Consider the following 26,055-nt stretch of genomic DNA (forward strand, 5'->3'; position numbering starts at 1 on the left):
ATTGGTGCTATTTAACAAAAAAAAATATTTAAGCAGAGTTTTATTTTTTAATGAAATAAATGAACTATATCGATAATATTAGTATCTGTACTCTTTGAAAATTTGTTACATCTTTAAAAATAATCTAAAATGTCAATATTCCATGGGTATAATGATATAAATGAGGTCTAAATTATAAGAAAATGCATTTTCTACGAAAACTTGAGGGATAGGTAGAAAATGGTATAATAAAATTTTATAGACAATTAAATTGTGCATCTGATTCTCGTAAAATATACAGGATGTTTCATTTAAATTAAACAAGTTATTGCCGTTTAAATGTAGTAATTATTTAATATAAATTTTTAGACACTCTGTATAAGGTAGTATTTTCTTTATTATTGCAACACAATATCTGATCAATAAATAAACTTCAGTAAATATTTAGTATTAAAAACTTTGATACCCTTGGAGAAATGAAGCCTTAAAATTTTTGCGTAACCCTAAAAATTGTGTCATAAACCTTAATTAAATTTACCTTTATTTCAATCGTAGAATCTAAAAATGTAATAATATACAGGGTTCTCCACAGATGTGTGCCCATATACATAGCTCAATTAAATTTTTTTCAGAATTACTCTTCAGTGGCGTGGATGGTAATAATGGGAGATGGCCTTCATAATTTTACCGATGGAATGGCAATTGGCGCTGCTTTTGCCAGCGGTCTAGCAGGGGGATTTTCAACAACTTTGGCTGTCTTCTGTCACGAGTTACCTCACGAGTTAGGAGATTTTGCGATGCTCTTGAAAGCTGGCATGAGTATCAAGCAAGCACTGTTTTACAATTTGTTATGCAGTGGATTGTGCGTCCTAGGAAACTTAGTGGGCTTGTTTTTAGGTGAGTGATTGTTTTCATTATAAAAATTGTAAGTTTGTTTAGTAAGGCCAATTATATTATATTTATAACGCTATAAAATCTTCGAAAATTTGAGGGTTACGTTTTTCGTGTCATTTAGATTCCTTCGCTGTTTCGATTCCTTCCCTAGTTTATTTCTATGGTTTATTTATACCAGGTGCGTCTCAAAAGTGGCTCACCCCTATAACTTTTTTATTTTTTATGATAAAAAATCGAGATTTGGTATGTTAGTATATGACATAAATTAGGATTGATTGTCGTATTCAATTGAGCGTCCGGATTGCACAACGACCTTAGCGCGTGGCCGCGGACAGCCCAGTAGACAAGCGGGACAGCGACGCGTTTTTGCGCGCCGATGTAACAAAATAAATAATTTTAAACCTGCTGTAATTTCGTTAATAATTATCGTATCGTGTTGATTTTTGCATAGAAATACTCATGAGTCTTTAGCGCTTCCGACAAGCCTAAATAACTGGATTATTTTTTTATATTTTCGATTTGTTTACATTGCCCGAGCATATTATAACTTTGAGATAAAAATCTCTGTTATAAATTTTAAAACTGACAGATATGAATACTATCATTTAATTAGTTATACATTTAGTTACAACACATTCAAAATTTAGGTCTATCGGTTTATGCTAGCAGTAATAACGAGTATAAATAAAAAAATGGTCAGTACAACGCTCGCCGTTTTTAGCGCACGTTCAGCTTTGGTTTTAGTTTTAGAGCTATTTTTACAGAAAATAAATTCTGAACTTTGATCAAATGACAAGAACATTATCATTGCCGATATCTCTTGGATAATGTAGTTCTTTTTTCAAAATATTGCATTGTTTTAGCTTTAAAAAAAACTAGAATTATGCGGCTTTTTTGCGAGAGCTACCGGCGCTGCGTTAATAAAGAGATGGCTATGTACGTCAATCGAAAGACAGTATTTACGATAGACTTTTGTTTACACGGAGTATAGAAAATTTTTGCCACAGCTTGTTTACTACCAGTAGTATTTGTGCGTTTTTTTAAAATTATTTATTATTAAATAGAGGGAAATGCGACCGAAAAGAAAAGTCAAAAGTTAGTAGAAATCCGGATAAATGGAAGTGCAATATTTCTAAAAAATCTCGTGACGAGGTAAAATTACAGTATATTGTGGCTATGATTGACGTACATGGCCATATCTTTATTAACGCAGCTCCGGTAGCTCTCGCAAAAAAGCCGCATAATTCAAGTTTTTTAAGCTAAAACAATGCAATATTTTGCAAAAAGAACTGCATTATAACCAGGAGATATTGGCAATGATAATGTTCTTGTCGTTTGATCAAAGTTCAGAATTTATTTTCTGTAAAAATAGCGCTAAAACTAAACCCAAAGCTGAACATGCGCTAAAAACGGCGAACGTTACCATGTACTGACCATTTTTTTTATTTATACTCGTTATTACTGCTAGCATAAACGGATGGACCCAAATTTTGAATATGTTGTAACTAAATGTATAACTAATTAAATGATAGTATTCATATTTGTCAGTTTTAAAATTTATAACAGAGATTTTTATCTCAAAGTTATAATATGCTCGGGCAATGTAAACAAATCGAAAATATAAAAAATAATCCAGTTATTTAGGCTTAGCTAAAGAGTCATGAGTATTTCTATGCAAAAATCAACACGATACGATAATTATTAACGAAATGACAGCAGGTTTAAAATTATTTATTTTGTTAAATCGGCGCGCAGTAAAGCGTCGATGTCTCGCTTGCCTACTGGCACAGAATATCTAGCTACGCGACAGAAGCTTTTAAAGCCTGTCTCCAAATCAGATATTTTGATGCGGTAGTTTAGCTACTACATAATAGAGGGCAATAAATTTAAAATAAAATAGTTTTCTGCAAACAAAATTTAAAAGAATTTTGTGCAGTGTTGCCATTGTGTAATTCATATTGTAATATCTCCTTATAAAGCCTACCTTCAAATTTGCTACATCAGTTAAACATATTAAAATAGATCAGAACTCTTTTTTCAAACGTCTAAGTATTTAATTTGTCATGTTAGTTGGAATTAAATCTTACGAGCTGAGTTACAATCACTTCCTGACGTTTGATTGTAATTCGGCAACAATATAATAAGTATTACCCGTTCTTACTATTATGATACCACTTCCTGACGTTCGATTGTGTTTATACCGTATAATGGGAAAAAAACGGCGTTAGCGATGGCTATGAAATGAAGATCGCTGTCATTTTATATGTAAATTTATATGGGAAATGTCATCGATCGTCTTTTTCCAGCCAACTGGACGCCGTTTTTTTCGGTATCATACGGTATTTGATATAATATACTTGCGTATTTTTCATGGCGTTCGATTGGGCTTAAACTTTATACGTATCTTCGGTGACATTGTAATATAATGGTACTATGATGCATATAAAGTGGTACCTTAATATAGTACCATATTAGAATACCATTTCCAACTCAATCGAACGATTGAGCTCATATTTGATATATATTAGCGTATTTTTGGTGACATTGCATTATTATGGTACCATGAAGCATATCAACTGGTACCATAATATAGTACCATACATGGCGTTCGATTGGGCTTAAACTTGGAATACTACGTATCTTCGGTGACATTGTAATATTATGGTACCATGGAGCATATCAAGAGGTACCGTAATGTAGTACCATGTTACGATACCATTTTCTGGCGTTCGATTGGGCTGCTTAAACTTGGTATACTACGTATCTTCGGTTACATTGTAATATGATGGTACTATGATGCATATAAAGTGGTACCTTAATATAGTACCATATTACGATACCATTTCCTGGCGTTTGATTGGGCTTAAACTTGGTATACTACATATCCTCGGATACATTTTAATATGATGGTACTATGATGTATATAAAGTGGTACCTTAATATAGTACCATATTACGATACCATTTCCTAGCGTTCGATTGTGCTTAAATTTGGTATACTACCGATTTTCGGTGACATTGCAATATTATGGTACCTTAAAGCATATCGAGTGGTACCATAATATAGTCCACTATTATGATATCATTTCCTGGAGTTCGATTGGGCCCAAATTTGGTATACTTGCGTTTCTTTATAAAGATTTGTTTAATTAATAATTTTAATTTATTTTACGAATTTTAATTTATTGTTCGATGTCGTGACAGCAACTTTTATGCCGAACTAATATATTATTAATTATACCTGTGTCGCTTTTTAAAATCTATCTAGGTCTATATAAATAACGTGGAAAACAGAAGAAATTTGTTTTATATAGTATTTTTTAGTCAATTAACATTTTTTGTACTGCATTTTAATAAATTATTTCCATTATTATTAAACTTATATTTCATTACTAACGTTCCAGCATTAATAAATATCACTATCAATCGCCCTGTGTATTATTAATTTTATAAAGGTATTTTCTTAGTTAACATAATACAGTAGTGTATATTAAAAATGTATATTTTTGTAATAATATACTTAAAACGATTTTTAAAGCCAAACGAATAATTAATATAAGTGTATCTGACAAGAAAAGAAGAATAGAAAGAAACTATTATACAAAAGAGAATTGGATGCCAATTAAAGCCTTTTTGAATCTGGCAACTGTGCATATATAGCCGAGCTTCAAGGCCGTCGACGAGCCGTCGATCCAAAACCGAAAGTTCAAAATTTCCAATTATATTCTGATTATGATATTGTCGCGCCATCTAGTATTCTATTTGTGCAATTTTAGCTCTTTCATTCCGAGTATTTTTCTGTTGCGTAGCTAGATATTCTGTTCTACTGGGCTGCCCGCGGCCACGCGCTAAGGTCGTTCTGCAATCCGGGCGCTCAATTGCTTTCTGTCACTTCCTGTTTCACCGAAAATGACTACAACTTTGGATTTTTAAATGGAACCCTCGGGATATTTCTGCTTAATTCAATAGAAAATGACATTCTGAATATAATTACATATCATATGTCAACTTTTGACATTTTCGCATATGGTTTATTTGAAATTGTAACATGCGGTTCATAACGACAATTTAACTCGAAATATCAAGTGGGTGTTACCAAATTATTCGTAAAGTTATAGGGGTGAGCCACTTTTGAGACGCACCCTGTATATCTTAATAATTGCATTATAAAATTTGATGTTTAAGCATTACCATTATATTTTTTTATTTGCCTTTTAATTTGACGCTTTCTCTAAATTCTTTCCGGAACTATTTTTAGGAAATACCGAGACAGCAAACTCCTGGTTGTTCGCTGCAGCTGCCGGTACGTTCATCTATATCGCTCTGGTCGACATGATCCCTGAACTGAGTTCAGCTCACGACGAAGACGATAATCTCTTACAGTGCTTCTTGCATTTAAGCGGACTTCTTGTCGGTGTGGGTATTATGGCGGTTATTGCCCTGTATGAACACGATCTAAAACATATTTTCAACGAGCCCGAGTAGCTACCACACTACTACAGTATTTTTTTCTAAATAGGACCAGTCTATTACTTTTCTTATTGTTTTTAAGTACATTTATTTTAGTTATAGAAACACTATTTAAACTTTACAATATTGTATTGACGAATTAGTTTTATTTTTAATATTATTTGTAATGTCAGTTATTTTTCAAGTCTCGAGCCAATAATAATATGGCAAATTGATATTTTTTTAGAAATGTCATTAATATACATACATATGGCTTTAGTATTTATAAGTAGACAATAAGCTTAACAGTCAGAATAAAGGCAACTTTTTACTCTTACTTAACCTACTTAATATTATTTTTATTCCATTCAATCATAAACTCTTATTCTTAACCATATATGGACTCAAAATCTATAGCGTTCATTTCAACTTTGATACAGATATTCTTGGTATGTTGAAATCTACCATAAGTTGACTTTTACAATATGTTTAATCTTAATACTAAATATACAGAGTGTAAATAAATAAAGACAAAAAAATCAAGTAATTTTTTAAATCGACCTTTATCAAAAATAGTTTGATGAGTTTTTTTAATAAGTAATCAGCCGATTTTTTTTTCAAGCTTATTCTTCTACACTCTGTATAATAATAAAGAAGTATAGGTACCTACTATTTCAAATACACCTTAAAATTTATTTATTTTATAAATCTCACAATTTAATGAAAATCCCTTCCCCACATATCCGAAATCCGCGACGCCACTGGTCTAAAATGTTTTTTTTTTCATAAATAAATATCTAATAAGCTACTAGAACTAATGTATTGAAATAAAATAGTTTTTGTAATGTCAAATTTTAAAATGTAGAAACGACTTAATAACATTATTTTGCAGTATGTGTATCCCTGTAGATCAGTATACAGGGTGATTCCTGTAAGTCGGTCATGCTTTCGGGGAACGACAGAGGACGTCGAAATATTAAGTTTGATATAGCACACTATGGGTCGGAAATAATGCCTCTTACGCAAGATACAGGGTTTAAAGTTTTTGAAAAATTCTTTAATAGTTTTTTACTGGTTGAAGGTATCGTTATAAAAAAATTAATTATAAGAGTTCACCTAACAGAGACACTTTAAATGTAAAAAGAAGAGGTTTTAGTTTCAACCAGTGGCGTAGATGTAAAAAGCATCAGGTAATATTTGCAAAAAAATAGTACGCCACTAATGAAAATAGAATATTTAGAGTTTTTTTATTTACTCGGTTTATTCAAGCAAAAATGTCTCTTGCAACTTTCTTCTATCTAACATCATTTTGTTACAATTTAAAAATAAATATATTTTTGCTCCTTAAATAAATTTTTAAAAAATTATAAATTTAAACTAGAAATTTTTTTATTGTTAATAATAAAATTCTTAGTTTTAAGGTAGTTATAGTTATAATAATTCGCATATTTAAGGTTCTCATTAAAAAAATTATTTATTTTTAAATTGTGACAAAATGGTGTTAGATAGGAAAAGATTGCAAGAGACATTATTTTCTTGGAAATAAACCAAGTAAATAAAAAAAAACTCCGAAATTTTTATTTTTAGCAGTGGCGTACTATTTTTTTTTTGAAAAAAATACCCGTATGCGTATCACATCTACGCCACTGGTTGAAACTATAACCTTTTATTTTTACATTTAAAGTGTCTCTGTTAGGTAGACTCCTATAATAACATTTTATAGCGATAGCTTAAACTGTTAAAAAACTATTAAAGAATATCTTTAATTTTTAAAAAACTTAACACCCTGTATCTTGGGTAAGAGGCATTTCCGACCCATAGTGTGCTATATCAAAATTAATATTTCGACGTCCCCCATCATTCCCTGAAAGTATGACCAACTTACAGGAATCACCCTGTATATTATGTATATACCACATGATAAAAAAACGACATAATTTACGGTTTTTTTGGCCACCATATAGAATGTAGTTTTGTTATTTCTTTATTAGTTACATATATATTAGTAAGGAGATCTGTTTTTAGAGTATTTATCTATTTTTATAATGTTCCTAATATTTTAGTTTTTTTAGAATAAGTGAGTCTTTTCTTTTGTAATTTTTATGTGAATTGACGTGTATATAATTCAAGATAAGGCAGTGTAAAGCTTATCCTTAGTGAATGTTTTTCTTTTCCTTCTAGATATTCAAATAAATTCTTTTTAATTAGGTATTTATTGTCTTTTTACCTATTATCCTAATAAGTAAAGTAGGTATAGGGGCTTGCTTTTAATATTTCAGAAAATCGCCATATTTTTTATATATCTCTCACAAATTGTTTTGCAACGAAAGTTTTGTAGATTTGAAGTGATTCTGATCGCAGATAAAAAGATATTTGGATTTATTCTCAACAGTTTTTCACAGTTTACACACATTTCTCCTTTCTAGAATAGTAAATTGCAAAGGACATAGTGTAGAATAATAAACAATAGTTGAATTTGTTTAGCATACGTAAATCAAGCATACCAAAATGATCTTTATTTAAGAACTTAGATTACAAATAATATAAAACTTAATTTTCGTAAAATTTGGGCAGTTCGTTTCCCAAAACCACTCGGCGCTCGATTCCTTTCTCAGTAATAATGCCCAATCGAACCACTCCTCCTGAAGATCCGTCGCGTGACATTGCCAAAGCCAGTGCTAAAAATAAATTTGTTAAAAGCATTTTCTTTATTTATTATCTATTTCTAATGTTGAATAATAATTTTACTTACTGTTAGTAACAAATTTGACACATTCTTCTTGTGTCATATTTGGTTTAAAATTGGCATCCACATAACCATATACATAACTTGAACCAGATCCACCTATGGACACTGGTTGTCTAACACACATTCCACCTATTGGTATTGAGTAAATCTGACCACCTATGGTTAAAAAATTATATAGAAAATTAATTTTTGTCATCATATATAAAATGTACTAAAAGTAAGTCTTTAGAAAACCAACAAATATAAAGTTTCAAACCTTTTTTCTTATCCCATCCAGCTACTAAAATTCCAGCCATTAAAGAGTCACGATAGTTGTAGCATAATTCTTTAAAGACATTAGCTCCAATTTCTACAAGAGGGTCTCCACCTAACTCCATTCTGAAAAGTTAAATATTAAACAATTATTAGTTAATACTACTGATGAACATCCGAATATATCTTAGTTGCAGGCAGGTAAGACTTTTCAGGAAATAATTGTACTTAATTAATATACAAGTGTATTTTGACTAGTATATATATAACCAGAGCTTAGCTATATTTCTAAATGATTTATATGTTAAAAGACAAGCCCTTATAGAAACTGCAAATTGTACTCACCCATGAAACTCTAAATGGTAAGAGACAATATCAGCTATCGCTTGTGTATCAGCTGCTGAACCAGATCGACAACAATAAATTCGATCAGTAATTCTAGTCAGTTTATCAGCAACACGATTTGCTATATAAGCTCTGAAACATAATTATGTTAATAGTTAACTTATACAAATTCAGATAAGCCAATTTTACCCGGTGGTACTTCTGGAATCTGCTCCAATTATAACACCATTATCAAATTCTGCTGCCATAATAGAGGTCTTTAGAAACAAACAAGATATTTATGGATAACTTCTCTTGAAATTTTATGAAATTATAAAAACTTACCCCCGTACTGTGTGGTGCATCCATCCAGTCATTTGGGCCTTCCATGTTAAGTAGTTTCTAAATAAAAATGTTTACTAGGAAATGGAGAAACACTTTTTTTACAAACAAAAATTCCGCTTGTAATGGAATAAGAGGTTAGTTAGCAACAGAAAATGTCAAAAACTTGTTTGTCATCAATACCATAGATTAAGTAACCATAATAACATCATATCAATATATTATTTATATATGAAAAACATCACTTTGTATATCGATAAGAAAAATGGAACATCCCTAAGATATTGTTTCTAGATAAAGTAAAATAATTTCTAAAGTGCATTTTTGATTGTTTTCGCCTAATTTTACATTTCTGCAGAAAATAATAAATCACCTAACATACAGTTTTTAAATATCAAAAACCACTTTTTTCCATGCCCATCCCTGACCATTCCATCTCATGCCCATCCTTGGTTGAAACGGTAACTTAAAAAAAGGTGAATGACGCGGGGCCATTAAAAACATTAAAGGAAGAAATGTAACTCTAACCTTTATGTTCAAATCATAACCTCAAATCAAACTTTTGTGGAGTTTTGAGTGCTTAATGTGGTTTTTAAATCTTTTTAATTTAATAGATATTAAATATTTAACATAAGAGGAAAATGGGACAAGAGGAACCCGTAGAGAGCAAAAAGTCACATAGAGAGAGAAATTCTGGTTAGTATTAAAAAGTATAATAATTTCCTTAGTCTTAAGTTAATTATTTTAGGCCGAAAAGCTGACAAAAAGAAAAACAAAAATGACCGTAACAAAAATGAGGAATTAAGTGATAAACAAAGGAATCCTAAGGCGTTTGCTTTTAATTCTGCGATTAGAGCTGAACGTAGATTTCGACGTAAACAAGATATCGAAACTAAAAAGCAACATATTCCTTTAGTAGATCGAACACCTATTGAACCCCCACCAATTTTAATTGCTGTTGTTGGACCTCCTAAAGTAGGAAAAACGACAGTAATAAATAATCTAATCAGATTATTTACAAGATCTCCTTTAAAAGATATTAAAGGTCCAGTTACGATTGTTACTGGAAAGAAAAGAAGAATAACTTTAATTGAATGTAATAATGATATCAATTCAATGATAGATTTGGCAAAAGTGTGTGATTTAGCCTTATTGTTATGTGATGCTAGTTTTGGATTTGAAATGGAAATATTTGAGTTTTTAAATATTTGTCAAGTTCATGGAATGCCAAGAATTATGGGAATTTTAACTCATCTGGATATGATAAAGAATAGTAAAGCTTTAAAGAATACAAAGAAAACTCTTAAACATAGATTTTGGACTGAAGTATATTCTGGTGCTAAATTGTTTTACCTCTCTGGTATTATTCATGGGGAATATTTGCATAATGAAATTAAAAATTTGGGGCGCTTTATATCCGTAATGAAATTTAGACCCTTAATATGGAGACAGAGTCACAGTTATCTTTTAGGAGATAGATATGAAGATTTAACCAATCAGGAATTAATAAGAAAAGATCCTACATGTGATAGAAATATTTCATTGTATGGTTATATCCGTGGAGTACCTTTAAAGAAGGAAAATAGTGTTCACATTGCTGGTAATGTTATTTTATTGTTATGTTTTTGTTTTAACTTCTAAATCTAAATTTTAGGTTTTGGTGATTTAAAAATTCAAGATATATCTTATCTACCCGATCCTTGTCCACTTCCTGAAGAATTAAAAAAACGCTCATTAGTAGAGAAGGAAAAATTGGTATATGCACCTTTCTCTGGAGTAGGAGGTATTGTTTATGATAAAGATGCTGTATATGTTGAGTTAGCCGGTTCTCATAGTCATAACAAGAAAAATGATGAGGACGAAGAAGAAAATATAGTATCTAACTTAATTGACACTAAGGAAACATTGGATGTAAAGATGGAATATTCGGAAATGCAGTTGTTTACTGGTGGAGAGAAACTTACTGCTAAAGATTTTGAAGAAGAACATGATAAAGATAGCACTGTTGCTGAAATTAGTAAGCCTGTAAATAGTATTTTGAAAACTAATACAGGTGATGATCAAATATTAAATGATGAGCTAGAACAACTTAGAACAAGCAACTATTCAGAAGAAAAAATCGAGAGTGATGGAAGAATAAGGCGTAAGGTTATTTTTCAAAATAATGAATCGTTTTCTGAAACTTCTGAGGATTCTGAAGAGGATGCTAGTGATATTGAGGAGGATACCTTACCAGAATCAGTAAATAAGAATAGTGGCATTCATTTAAAGATTAAAAATGTTCTGAATGAGTTGGAGGATAAGAAGAAAAATAAAGAAAACACAGAAGATTTAGAAGATAATGAAGATATTTTGAATGATAATGAAGATGAAGAATATAGTTCTAACAGTGATTCAGATGATGATGAACCTGATGAGGACATGGCAGTTAAATGGAAAGATAATTTGTTGAAGAAAGCTCAAGACGCTTTTCTAGATAGAATTGCAGGATCTCAAAATTTAATGAAACTAGTTTATGGTAAAAGTACATTTTAAAAAATAGTAAGAAATATAATAATAAGTTAATTCTAGGCGTATTTGATTTGAAACATAAAGAGAAAGAAGTAATTGAAGAGAATTCAGACAATGATAGCGTCGAAGACTTGATAACAAGAAATGTTACCAAGGAACAGGAAAAAATAAGATTGGAGAAAGATACAATGGATTTAACAGAATCTGCTTTGATATTCCCATGGAATACTGCAACAAAAGACTGGACAACAGAAGAGGTGAACAGTTTTTATAGAATTATATTAAAAAATATAAAAATGAGACTTATACTGTAGTTATGTGGTAGATTAGTTACATCTATTATTTGTTACAGAATAAAGAATTAATAATAAATTGCTTTGTAACTGGAAAATGGAAAGATTCTGAAGATGCAAGTGAACTTTTAAAACTGGACGAGGCAGAGGATTTGGAAGGTTCAGATGGAGATATGTATGGGGATTTTGAAGATCTGGAAACTGGTGAAAAACATACAGCAACACCGGATCCTAATTCTGACACACAGAATCAGTCAGGTAAGACCTTTTAATTTCATATTGTTTTATATAATTTTTGAAGAATTTCTTGACATTTCTTGAATTTTTTCTGGCACCTATAAAAATGGATCAATCCAGTTTTTGTCTGTTTTTAACATGTTTTGATTTTTATATTATTATGTATACAGGGTGTCACAATATTCTATGGACATAGAACTACTATGTATTTTTGGAATCAAAATTAGTTCATTGGACACAAGTTACCTCTATACAAAAGTGCTTTGTCTCTGCGCTAGAGGGCATGAAACTTTAAAAAAATAAACACATTTTTTCAAATATTTTAAGAACCGTTATTCCGATTTGAATTAGATTTTGGGTGTTTCTGCTTTTGCTATATATTGTCTTGCAAGTACTTTAACATTTTGCTTTCACAAAAACCAAATAAAGTACGGGAAAGGCGAAAACTACCCCCACCCTTACATAAATTTTAGTATAAGTATTTTCGAACTATACCGACGACAGATTTTATTTTCGTAAAATGCTCCCTCTAGCATTTATTTACTACATTTTTTTGTCTCTTGTAAAAGAAACGCCACATCGTATAGTTTTTGTGAAAAAATGTTTTCCAGAACTTTTTTTCCAAAGCAGACCTATAAAATATACAAGTACATAGTTCCAATATTCCGTGGACATAGAACAACTATGTATTTGTTGGATCAAAATATGTTAATTGCATATAATTTACCTTTATACAAAAGTGCCTCGTTTGACCGTTAGGCTGGCAAAGGTTAGTCTTGGGTCGAGATTTCCGTATGTAAGAAGAGTACAATGCGTTTATAATGTACTGAACAAAGAGAGAAGAGTAAACACGTTGCCAAACGTATGAACTGAATCGAGAAACTGTGCACATTGCTAAGAGACGTGGAAGGGGATATAGCAGATTTGTCGCAGTTGACCGGTCGACCCAATCAGTATGTCTGTCAGTAGTTAAAGTTCTAGGGGAAGGTGTACATCATGCGTTCAGCTTCACGATTTAATTACGTCTCGTGATACTTTATCTGTTTATGTATTAACGAGTCGTTGTAATTTTTCCTATAGCTTGAAATTTTTTAAGTGCAAGCTAGAAACACATTTTTGGTAAAAATAAGTGGAATAGAGTTGGTTTTCGACAGCGGTCGGGCTATTAGAAAATCGATATCTCGAAATCTATTATATTTCGTCGTAGACAGTAAGTGAAAATCTTTACGACGATAATTACACGACTGTTGAAAATTGCTATGCTCTAAAAGGAAATAGATGGGTTGTTTACAATTTTTGAATGGAAAAAAACCACCTTATCGAATTTTTCTAATGTAAACATATTGTAAAAGATCCTATCTTCAAAATAAAAAAAAGTTTCTATATCTAAAGTGTTTCTTGAGTTATGGCGTGTTATATGTTAAAAAGTTGAGTTTTGAAATTATCGCGATTACTATCGTTTTCTCGTTATAAAAAAATGACACCTTAAAGATATCCTTATAATTCCAATTCAGATGCTCAGAAACATTTCTAATGATTTTATGTAGTTATCTTTTCGAAAAAAAGTCCTTTAAAAATAAGCGGTTTGCGATCGTGATTTTACTTTACTTGATAGGGAAATGCGTACCGGCAACGCCGCAACAGCACTCCGTCGCATTTCTCTCACTCCGACTTAATAAGATCCCTATTCGATTTACTTCCACACATGTAAATACCGACCTAAGAGTAACAGTTGCCAGCACGGTATATGAAGGTTATTGGTCAAATATAATTCGTGATACTAACATAAAATTCCATATTTTCGCAACTAGATTATTAGAGCACAACAGATTTTATGTGCCTCCATAGCTTGATGTGACAAAAAACATTTTTCTGCTTTGGAAAAATTTTTTTTTTCTCAAAAAATATGCATGGTGGTGTTTTTTTTACAAGAGGCAAAAAATAGTAGAAATACTAGAGGGGCTATTTTACAAAAAAGAAAATCGGCCGTCGGTGGAGTTAGAAAATATTTATACCAAAATTTATGTAGGGGTAGGGGTAGTTTTCACTCTCCCAGTACTTTTCCTTGATTTTTGTCTTTGAATAAGAAGACTAAGGAAGGAGCATAATGCTATCCATGTATTCATGCATGGTGGGCGGAAAAAGCACTCTAGGGTGGGGATCCTTGACAGTTCTGTTTGACGATTCATTTGACACATTTGAATTTGATTTGAAATTTTGTGGATTTGTCAGTCTTTACGGAGCTTATTTTATGTTATTTATTATTTATTCTACTACTGATAGTTGTATAAAGGTAGTAAATCTAGATGGAAATTGTGGCAGAACTTAAATTAACAGTGACACTATCGCGATTTATCGAAAAAGACTCGAAAATAGTTGGTTGTGTAGTGTGCGGTAGATCTCGGCAAAAATCGAGTGAAATAATGGAACAACTTTTCGCTAGTAAGTGACTATATAATATACATACGTGTAGTAAACCGATCATTTATAAAATTCACTTAAATTAACTAAATTATATATTTTCTTGCATTTTAAAAACTTTATTTACTACTTGTCAAAGATCAGATGTCAAAGAATTTTGATACGTTAATTTGACTTACCTGCTTCAGTAGCGTATCGGATGTTTGTGTTAATAAATACTTATTATAACTTATCTATTTTTATTAGAATTATATATTTTTATAACAATTTTAATAACTACCAACATTTATTCACAACGTAAAATAAAATAACAAATTATTGAGTCTACCCCACGTCCACCCTACTACTTACATTTTTTAAATAAAATTAGAACGGCACTGATAAACCGGAATTTAAGTCGGCCATATTTGAGGCCCATCGCAGTGTACCTAAGATTTTTGATATGCAAAAAAAGTCCTTTAAAAATAGGACTTTTTTTCGAAAAGATAACTAGATAAAATCATTAGAAATGTTTCTGAGCATCTGAATTGGAATTATAAGGATATCTTTAAGGTGTCATTTTTTTATAACGAGAAAACGATAGTAATCGCGATAATTTCAAAACTCAACTTTTTAACACATAACACGCCATAACTCAAGAAACACTTTAGATATAGAAACTTTTTTTTATTTTGAAGATAGGATCTTTTACAATATGTTTACATTAGAAAAATTCGATAAGGTGGTTTTTTTCCATTCAAAAATTGTAAACAACCCATCTATTTCCTTTTAGAGCATAGCAATTTTCAACAGTCGTGTAATTATCGTCGTAAAGATTTTCACTTACTGTCTACGACGAAAATACAGCAGAAATATTAAGAAAGTTTTTGAAAAAACTACAATCAATTATTTCTAATAGATTTCGAGATATCGATTTTCTAATAGCCCGACCGCTGTCGAAAACCAACTCTATTCCACTTATTTTTACCAAAAATGTGTTTCTAGCTTGCACTTAAAAAATTTCAAGCTATAGGAAAAATTACAACGACTCGTTAATACATAAACAGATAAAGTATCACGAGACGTAATTAAATCGTGAAGCTGAACGCATGATGTACACCTTCCTCTAGAACTTTAACTACTGACAGACGTACTGATTGGGTCGACCGGTCAACTGCGACAAATCTGCTATATCCCCTTCCACGTCTCTTAGCAATGTGCACAGTTTCTCGATTCATTTCATACGTTTGGCAACGTGTTTACTCTTCTCTCTTTGTTCAGTACATTATAAACGCATTGCACTCTTCTTACATACGGAAATCTCGACCCAAGACTAACCTTTGCCAGCCTAACGGTCAAACGAGGCACTTTTGTATAAAGGTAAATTATATGCAATTAACATATTTTGATCCAACAAATACATAGTTGTTCTATGTCCACGGAATATTGGAACTATGTACTTGTATATTTTATAGGTCTGCTTTGGAAAAAAAATTCTGGAAAACATTTTTTCACAAAAACTATGCGATGTGGCGTTTCTTTTACAAGAGACAAAAAAATGTGTGTCGTTTGAAGTGTCAATCAGTGTCGCTGTCGACACGACGCAGTTCTGAGAACGGGGCTTAAGAAGATTAAAGCCCCGTTCTCAGAACTGCGTCGTGTCGACAGCGACACTGATTGACACTTCAAACGACCAATGGGAGCTGTACTAAATTTAAAATTGACAGCTGTTTGAATTTTGTACAAATCTGATTGGTTCTTTTGTCGTGTCGCTGGCGACAGTCGCAGTTCTGAGAACGGGGCTTTATTCAAAGGATTTTTGTCAAATCAAATGTTACAGCACTTAGCAAAACATAGACACCTAAAACCTCAATCAAATCGGAATAACGTCTCTTAAAATATCTGAAAAAATGTGTTTATTTTTTTAAAGTTTGATTCCCTCTAGCGGACAAACGAAGCTCTTTTGTATAGAGGTAAATTGTGTCCAAAGAACTTATTTTGATTCCAAACATACGTAGTAGTTCTTTGTCTACGGAATATTGGGACACCCTGTATACTATAAAATGTATGTTCTAATTTTATTTTGAAGGAAATAAACGTAAGAGGGATTCTGAAATCGATGAAGAGGCAAGTAGAGAGGCACTGGCAGAAAAGAAGCGAAAGTTGAAGGAGAAATTTAATTCAGAGTATGACAATACAGAAAAGAATACTTTTTATGATGAGTTAAAGCTCACAGCAGAGAAACAAGCTCAGTTAAACAAAACTGTATTTGAAAATCTGCCTAACGAGATCAGAGTTCAAATGGAAGGTTTCAGGTAGTTTTTTCTAACATTACTTTAATGTTTTACTTAATCATTATTTTTTTTTTCTTTTTATTAGACCTGGGATGTATGTTAGAATCGAATTTGCAAATGTCCCTTCCGAATTCATTACTAATTTTGATCCAACTTATCCTCTAGTATTGGGATCTTTAAATATGGGCGAAGAAAACATTGGTTTTGTGAATGTTAAAATAAAGAAACACAGATGGTATAACAGAATTTTAAAGTCGAACGATCCTTTAATTCTGTCATTAGGTTGGAGAAGATTTCAGGTAAATATTTTAGAAATTAAGAAATTAATTTTACAATATATTTATCGCAGGTAAAATTTTTATTTGGTTGTATGTAGTTGGTAACACTCATCGGCACGAAAAATGGACACCTTAAAATTTTCATGTACCTATTTTAAAATTCAATATACCGTATGATCGAATAAAAACGGTGTATCTCTCTTTTCTCTATAGTTGATATTTTTTGACTTACCTCGTTAGTTTTTTTTTGTTAGAGATATTAACTTTTGAAGAAGATAGTAACGTTTTACAGCACTTTTAGGACTGTAAGCTTTAAGAGCAAACCAAAAAGAAAACAAAAACAACCAACCCACAAGTGCAAGATTTTTAGATCAATCTTTGATTTTGGTCCTCATCAACACATATCAAATAGTGTTTATTGTTTCTTTAATGCTACTATCATTGAAGTCATAATATTATTCTTTATTGGCAGTTATTCTAGCAAAGATAGTTTCAAGTTCAGAAGTTGTATCAGCTATTGCTGCTTTAATTGAACATGGTAGAGATCAACTTCTGAACTTAAAACTATCTCTAAATAATAAAAACTAATTGCTACCGAACAATAATAATATGACTTTTCAATAACAGTGACATTAAAAAACCAATAAACACTATTTTATATGTGTGTTGATGAGGACCAAAATCAAAGGTATGCCTTTAATGCTAAAAGTGCTGTAGATTGTTACTATCTTCTTCAAAAGCGAATATCTCCAACAAAAATAAAGCTATCGTGATGAATCAAAAAACAAACTATCGAGAAAAGATGCAACTTCATGATAAGGTAGTTTTAAAATTACCTAGTCTATTAAACCATTCTACAGGGTGTTTCAAACTCTTACCGGAATAACATTTTCTTTTTTCTCGTAAAAGACACAATTTAGCTGCAAATTCCTTACAAAAATTGTCAAAATCTGCCCACTGGAATGAAATACAGTAATACCCCGACTTACGCTACCTCGACTTACGCGAATTCGGAGTTACGCGATTTAATTTTCTCGTCTATTCGTTTTTTGTTTGAACGCCGTGCAGTCAAGGTCAAGCGGCGGCGTTTGTTTCTGACTCCCCCCGCCCGCATTATTATTCGTTCAGTTTACAACAAGCACATACGTGTAGTGCGAATCGGCGCGTAGGTACATAAGTTACGATTTTGTGTTTTTTTGTGCGTTGTGCGACGACCTGAGATATTTACTAAGTACTATGGCATCCAAACGAAGTAGAACCGACTCTTTTGCTTTAAACAAGAAGAGAAAAACATTATCTTTGGAGTGTAAACTTAACATTATTAAAGACTACGATGCAAAAATAAAAATTTGTGATTTAGCGAAGAAGTATGAACTTCCGGAATCGACAGTCAGATCAATTACGAAAAGTAAAGAAAAAATTCTCGAAGCTGTGAAAAATGCTCAGTCTTTGAATTCAAGCATCATTCGTAAACGGCATGGTATTATCGCTGAAATGGAAACATTGTTAAAATTATGGTGTGATAATCAAGTAAGTGTGAAAAATTGTCCTATTGATCAGAACACGGTGTGCTTTCAAGCTAAACAAATTTTTGAGAAATTAAAAGAAGAAGCTGGGGAGATGGCTAAAGATGAAACGTTTAAAGCCAGTAACGGTTGGTTCAGCCGGTTCAAAAGTCGCTGTAACTGGCATAGCATTGCAGAAAGTGGAGAGGCGGCAAGTGCAGATAAAGAGGCAGCATCTCTCTATCCAGAGAAACTCAAAGCTATGATAAATGAAGGTGGCTATACCAGCCAAACCATATTCAACGTAGATGAAACTGGCCTATTTTGGAAGAAGATGCCTAAAAGAACTTTTATTGCGCGTGAAGAGAAAACTTTTCCAGGTTTTAAGGCCGCCAAAGATCGATTGACAGTGATGCTTGGCGCGAATGCAGCTGGTGACTTTAAATTAAAACCTCTCTTAGTTTATCGCTCGGAAAATCCAAGAGCATTGAAAAACAAATCTAAAGCTGGTTTGCCCGTGATTTGGAAGTCGAATCGTAAAGCTTGGGTGACGGCCTCCCTTTTTGAAGACTGGTTTGGTCATCACTTCATACCTGAAGTCGAACGTTATTGCCAGTCTAAACAAATCCCGTTTAAAGTGATGCTATTAATCGACAACGCGCCAGGTCATCCTCCTGCTACTTTAACTAGTTTCGACCCACGTGTGAAAGTTGAATTTTTGCCACCAAATACAACCAGCTTGCTTCAACCGATGGACCAGGGCGTTATCAAAACATTCAAAGCTTATTACACGAGACGATCGTTTGCACATCTGCATGAAGCTATGAGACAAAACAACGAGCTCTCTGTTAAAGAATTTTGGAAACAATTCAACGTTTTAGAAGCAGTGAGAATCATTGGAGAATCTTGGAATGAAATTTCACAAAAAACTTTAAATGGCGTCTGGAAAAAACTCTGTCCATTTTTTTTCTCCACTATGACTCAGGCGGAATTAGTGTCAGGGCCTGATGAAATTTGCAATGTGATCAAAGACGTTGTCGAACTTGGTAGACAAATAAATTTAGAAGTGGATAGTGATGATGTTCAAGAGCTGTTGGATTCACACAATGAGGAGCTTACAATTGATGAGCTCATAACAATGCGTGAACAAGAGGAAGAAATTGATAATCATGATTCTTTGGATCCAGTTCAATTAGAAGATCAAATGACAGTTGGAAACTTGACAGAAGCCCTCAGTTCGATTGAAAAAGGGTTAACAATTTTGGAAAGCATAGACTCCAATGAAGAGCGCAGTTTTGTTACAAAACATGGAATAAAAAAATTACTAGGATGCTACGAGGAGATATTACGGGAGAAGAAAAAATCATTGACTCGTCAGACGACTTTGTTACAATTTATGAAACCTTCTACATCAAAATAACTTCGGATTGTGTTTATACACTCTATTAATATAGTTTGTATATTGTATTGTCATATTATTTAGAATTAGATACTAATTATTTCCTAAATTATTGTTTTATTTAGTCTCCAGTCCCAATTAAACATACTTTGTATGTCTTTATATGCAAAATTGTACCCCGACTTACGCGAATTCGACTTACGCGGATAGCGCTCAGTCCCACCTATCGCGTAAGTCCGGGGTATTACTGTATATTGAATCTATGAAAATTTTAAGGAGTCAACCTCATTCCCAACTTTATTTGGTGTTTTTAGACAGTTCCAGTTTACTCTAAACTCGAAGATGACTTAAAATACAGATACTTGAAATATACTCCTGAGCACTTAGCTTGTAATGCTCATTTTTGGGGCCCTATAACACCACAAGCTACAGGTTTCTTGGCGCTACAAAGTGTTGATTCAAATCCTCAGGTAAGTAAATTCTCTATAAAATTTGTTTAAAACTCCATGGAACAAACTTACTTATTAATTGGATAATAACTAATATATTGTTACATCTAAGTGTGGGTTTATATGTATCCGTCATGGGTTATTCCGTTACCAACCCATCCTCCAATCATTTAATCATGAGCTGTCATTTTTGAAAAAAACAAAGAAAATATGATAAAATAAAAAAAACGCGCTAATTTGTTATAAAGCAAAATAAACATATTTTTAGGATTTGAAAAAGCAAGGTTTCAGAATAGCCGCCACAGGATCGGTTCAAGAGCTGGATAAGTCGACGCAAATAATGAAAAAACTAAAACTTATAGGCTATCCACTGAAGATCTATAAGAAAACTGCTTTTATTAAGGGAATGTTTAACAGTGCTTTAGAAGTAGCCAAATTTGAAGGGGCCAGGATAAAAACAGTGTCTGGTATTAGAGGGCAAATTAAGAAGGCAATCAATAAACCCGAGGGTTGTTTTAGAGCAACGTTTGAAGATAAGATTCAATTAAGTGGTAAGAATTATTAAAAATTTAAAGAGATCACTATTTTATACTATATATTTTAATTTGTTTTATTAAGCTAAGAAGAAGAGATGCTTATGCAATATTATTTAATGCGTTCAACATGAACTGTAACCGGGACGCGTAAAGCCATTCCCCCGTGCAGTACAACGCCTGGTTCTAGTGACTGGTGTTGTGCCGGTATGGAGAAAAACATATTAAAAATGCTCTAGGCTGAGACAAAACCGAGTACAGTACAACGCGGTCGTTATATTTTACATTAAAGAAAAAAATTGGGGTTGTGTTTTGTCTAGGATAAAGTTTTAAAAATATTTTACTTTTTTCGAGGAAAATTGCTAATATTTTTTATTTGCTACTCGCTTATCAAATGGTTTGTAACTTTAGACCTTATTTTTTGAGATCCGAACATTAAAGTTATTCAGAGGGGCGTGTTTGATTTTGTATTAAAACATAATATTTTTGATCAAAATGTAATATCAAATACTAGTATAATATAAATGTAGGTATCTTGTATAAAATAGCCCTCTACTCGATCGTAAAGGCCTGAAATGAAAAGCATGTTGTTAATATTTTTTGAAAAAAAAATGTTTTCTGTAACTCACGTGAAGACTGATGAAGAGAGTTAATGAATTTTGGCGTTGTCTTCTGTTTTAAGATAGACTGATAATTTTTATAAAAACGTATATTCACGTCTTCTAGATACTCGCCAGATTGAGAGATTAGATCATCGAGCATGTAACGCAATTAATAATAATCCATATTATGACATACCGAAAGAAGTTTTTATTTCATAAATTCTCTAATGTTTGCCTGAGAAGCACGATAAGAATCCGCTTACCAAAAGATGCTCAGTTTGGTATATTCGTACACTCTAATCAACAACTAGGTAGTAAATAAAAATACTTAAAACTATCAAACTGTCAAAACGAGAAAAATTACAGTAGAGTAATGAGTGCGTTGCGACGTTGTCGTTTACTCCGATAATGCATACAGATTTAATACACACCATATTAAGTTTAAGCATATTTGATGTAACATTAGAATATAATTTTGCGCGGCGCGTGTTGAATTGCACTTGGGAATGTCCTATTTAAAAATGCGTATCTCAAGATATTTTCAAGTGCATTACAGCGCGATGTTGTGTTGTACTGCACGGGGGAATGGCTTTACGCAACCGGGACGGCGGCGGCGCGGCGTGAAATACATAGCGAAAATTTCTGATTTCTGCCGTATACAGCGCTGCGGTCGGAATTTTTTGAAATCAATGCACCAAGCCTATTACCACAGATTAGGTATCCTATAAGTATACAGATAAAAATCTTATCCCTAATTCGTGGTACGAAAATTGTTTTTTATGACGATGTGCAAACGAGTCAAATTTCCTGTGCGCAAAAATAAACTCGTGTAAAATAACAATAAACAGCGTAATAGAGAGATATCGCTAAACCGAATAGCGTGCATGGACGTTAATAAGGCCAGGTGTTATTTCCTTTACATGAGGTGGTATTAACCCTCTTCATTTATAGTTATCGGATCGGAAAGAATTCTGATCGCGTCGCGTCCGCTATTTAAACTTAACCTAACTTTGAATTTAAAACTTTGAAATTGTTTTGTTTAATAGGTATTTTAAAACTAAAGGGCTTAAGTGCTTATTTCCAGTGCTTTATTGTTCAACGTCTGCCAATGGGTTTAGGACAACAAGCAACTCAATACGCAAATTCTCTTAGAAGGGCTAAGTCGTCATCTGCTGTAAACCTAAGACTCTTTATAGGTTCTTTAGTATTGGAAGAGGTGGAATCCAAAATTTGGGCCATATTTATTTAATTAAAACTAATCCCAACTACTTAAATATCAAATTACCTAATAAAACTAAAGCAATAATTCAAAACAATTCAAACATAACCTGAAATAAAAGATCTCGCCGGCCGGCTCCGGTTGTCAAATACCCTCACATGCCCATTTAAGCAATTTTTAAACGTTATCAGAGGTTATTTAGAAAAAGCGCTTAGTGTAATTGATCCGCAAATTACGTCAGGCGGTAACGTTATTAGCGGGTGTTGCGTTGACTCGCGCATATCGTAAACATGATAAGGTACGCGTAAATACTGGATGACGCTATTCGGTTTTCCGATATCTCTCTAATAACTGTGCCGGTCAGGCGCTGTGCACAATTTTAGAGGCCATAAGTGGGCGTGCTATGTGCGCAAACTAGTCACCTAACTAGTGCCCGATTCCGAAAATTGGAACCACGAAAAACAATAAAGAAAAAACAAAGATTATAATCTGTATTATTACGTTGATAGGTGTGAAAATTTTAAATGGGGACTTTTACGAAATCTTGGTCTACCCTGTATATAAAAAAGTTTTTAATTTAAATTTTTTTATTGTAAATAAATTTTGAATGTTGTGAAATAATATTACCGTTTTATTGTACTTTTTTGTATTTTTAGATGTCGTTTTTTGTCGTACTTGGTACAAAGTGGACGTACCCGAATTTTATAATCCCGTTACGACTTTATTATTACCGCCCGATATGAAAAATAGATGGAAAGGCTTTAGAACTACTGGAGAAATTAAAAGAGAGAAGAATATTCAAAATACTCCTAATACAGATCATCTCTATCTGGTATATTTTATTCATTTTTTTTTAAATCTAGACATTGCATTTTTATTGCTATTTTCCTAATTTTTCTTTGGATTTTAGCCTGTGGTAAGAGAGGAGAAACCGTTTAAACCATTAATTATACCCGCCAAGTTACAAAAAGCTTTGCCATATAGAGACAAACCAAAACATGATGTTAAAAATATGGAAAAGAAGAAGGGTATAGAGAGGGTGGCTGTTATACGGGAGCCACATGAACAAAAGGTTTGTTTTTTATTTATTTAACATCTCCTCCAGGTACAAAATATTGTACATAAAATTTTATAAACAAAAAATAAAACTGGAACTGAGATTTATTCCACAAATTCTCTATTCCTTCAAAAAAATTCTCTATTATCGGATAAACACATCAGAAGCAGCGAAAGGAACGCGGGCAGAAAAACTCGACGTTGTCAAGTTTAACAAAACAAAAGCAGAATTGCCAATAAATTTAACATATTTTTAGTTCTTCCTACCATACATAATTATACAGGTTGTTAATTTGTTTATTACTCGCGGCAAGAGCTTTATAGTTGAAATATGGCAACCTCGGCCCGCTCGTCGCGTCGAGAGACGACGCGACGGGACGATTCGGCAGCTTAACTTAGTACTATGGAGTCTCTTAGTACTCATTTGCAATGTAGGCTGTTACCATTCTGTACCCCAGTAAGTAACCGTCCAGTTAACAATCTGTATACGGGGTGGTGCATCCTCCTTAGAAACATAGGAAATCGCATGCACATTTTGAACTGTCCAAATATTGGCTCTCCTGTTGATTTTAGAGCGAAGTTGTAAATAGGGGATTTTAAAGGTCTGCATATGTTGAATACACATGCCAAATTTGAATAATTTTAATTTTGAACAAACCGATTTTAACTAATTTAAGAAAAACTGCATCTATTTTAATATTAAAATTGAACAGATAACAAAGCAAAACCATGCAAATGCCAACATACTTTAAGTTGTCAATATGATTTTGTGAATGTCAAATTGTATTTTGTCTACTTTTTTTAATTAATTTAGGCTTTTGCCCTATTCTAACATTAACAAAAATGCACTTAGGGGATACTCACCTTAGGTACTATAACCACAGAATATACTAACGAAAAAGAAGCCCAAGTTCCTTGTAATAAATCGGTTCCATTTTCGTAGCGCCATCTCTCGACAAAGCTGACATTTACAGGTTGGCCAAAGGGGTGCGGGGCCGGGGGGAATTGTAAAATACACTTTTTTATTTTAATTATTTTTATTCGCTATTTGCAATTTTATTTTTAAAACATTATCTGAAACAATCACATAATATGTCTTAAAAATAAAATTACAAACGGAAACAAAAGGAATTAAATAATCTGAAAATCTACAAAGTTTATTGATAAAAAAGTTAGGCTATGCAAATTGATATATTAAGTATAACCTCTTTGGTATAACATTGTTAAACAAACATTAACAAATCATAACATATCAGATCATAGAACTAGAAAAAGTACTATTACATAAAAACAGGTGATACAATACTTCAAAATTAATTTTAACATAATATCAAAACCGAAAAATCAAACTGCAAACACAACCACACTTATCACAACAGAAATTAACACACACTTCCGCGGCAAATGTCCAAGAAAGACTGATCATTCTGATTGGTCCGGTCCGGTCGTAGCTCACGTCGTATTGTCGGTAAGCAAAATCCCTGTCCAAAAATCTTGACGATCAGCGCCATCACCCGTCATAATTGGGAAACTTTTGCTGGAACCATTTTGAATATTTCACTTACATGGCCCTGACTATAACTTAGTAGTGTAGAGCACAACAAATTACATTTGACAATGATAAAATGCTGTCACCCCTTAGTTTTAGATCCATTTGTCAGACTGTACTTATTATATTATAATATTGTTTTCCTTTTCTTGTTTGTATAAAGATTATTCTTTATTTCTTTTTTGTTTAGATTTCGTCTATGATGAAAATGATAAAGGCTTCATATCAACACAAGCAGGAACGATTGAAAAAAGAAACGAAAGAGAGGTTAGAAAAACACAGAGAGGAAGTTTCTAATCAAGAGAAAAGTAAAGACAGGAAAATCAAACAGAAAAAGAAAGAAGTTATGAGACATAGAAGTAAAGCACAAATAAGTCAAGAAAAAAGAAGTAAACGATAGTTTGTTAATTTTTAATAATAAATGTTTATATAAAACGTTTTCCTTTATACTTTTTTACAAACTGTTTTTCACTAGTGTTTTATATGGGCATTTTTAGAGATATACAGTCACACATATTTTTTGTTTTTAATATTTAACAATTTATTTTTATAAAAACTACATATAATAACAAAATATAAATCTTACCTAACTCAGGATAAATTAAGATACATAATTATAATTTTATATACATATATAAAATTAAGAATATATGATGCATGGATAAAGTACAATTTTTAAAATTAAAAACAGTTTAATCTATTTTAAAGTTCAAATTAGAATTTTAGAAAAACAATTTAAAAA

General features: G+C 32.2%; 3 protein-coding genes across 6 annotated transcripts in view; 2 read left to right on the forward strand and 1 right to left on the reverse strand.

The window, feature by feature from the left end:
• LOC115889759 (zinc transporter foi-like) overlaps positions 1-5,659 on the forward strand; it is a 30,258-nt gene extending 24,599 nt beyond the window's left edge. For 3 of the 4 annotated variants that reach the window (XM_030909827.1, XM_030909830.1, XM_030909828.1), the window contains 2 exons: positions 612-876; positions 5,131-5,642. In XM_030909827.1, coding sequence (XP_030765687.1) covers positions 612-876; positions 5,131-5,357 — 492 coding nt within the window. In that variant the 3' untranslated portion in view covers positions 5,358-5,642. Of the gene's footprint in view, positions 1-611; positions 877-5,130 lie in introns of all 4 variants that reach the window. The other variant, XM_030909829.1, reaches the window with a different exon arrangement.
• Positions 5,660-7,791: 2,132 nt separating this feature from the next.
• LOC115889762 (proteasome subunit beta type-6) lies at positions 7,792-9,150 on the reverse strand. Its single transcript, XM_030909834.1, has 6 exons — positions 8,992-9,150; positions 8,857-8,924; positions 8,668-8,799; positions 8,327-8,448; positions 8,074-8,226; positions 7,792-7,999 (listed from the first exon to the last, which is right to left on the reverse strand). The coding sequence occupies exons 1-6, from the start codon at positions 9,034-9,036 to the stop codon at positions 7,872-7,874; spliced, it is 648 nt and encodes a 215-aa protein (XP_030765694.1). The 5' UTR covers positions 9,037-9,150; the 3' UTR covers positions 7,792-7,871.
• A 372-nt stretch (positions 9,151-9,522) lies between these two features.
• On the forward strand, positions 9,523-26,024 carry LOC115889756 (ribosome biogenesis protein BMS1 homolog). Its single transcript, XM_030909821.1, has 12 exons — positions 9,523-9,684; positions 9,737-10,588; positions 10,643-11,506; positions 11,560-11,756; positions 11,852-12,050; positions 16,519-16,744; positions 16,809-17,022; positions 20,220-20,375; positions 20,623-20,905; positions 23,365-23,540; positions 23,619-23,780; positions 25,504-26,024. The coding sequence occupies exons 1-12, from the start codon at positions 9,630-9,632 to the stop codon at positions 25,711-25,713; spliced, it is 3,594 nt and encodes a 1,197-aa protein (XP_030765681.1). The 5' UTR covers positions 9,523-9,629; the 3' UTR covers positions 25,714-26,024.
• Positions 26,025-26,055: the final 31 nt, after the last annotated feature.

The sequence above is a fragment of the Sitophilus oryzae genome, unplaced genomic scaffold (genome assembly GCF_002938485.1).
Source record: "Sitophilus oryzae breed Bouriz unplaced genomic scaffold, Soryzae_2.0 scaffold_847_pilon_pilon, whole genome shotgun sequence".
Taxonomy (NCBI): domain Eukaryota; kingdom Metazoa; phylum Arthropoda; class Insecta; order Coleoptera; family Curculionidae; genus Sitophilus; species Sitophilus oryzae.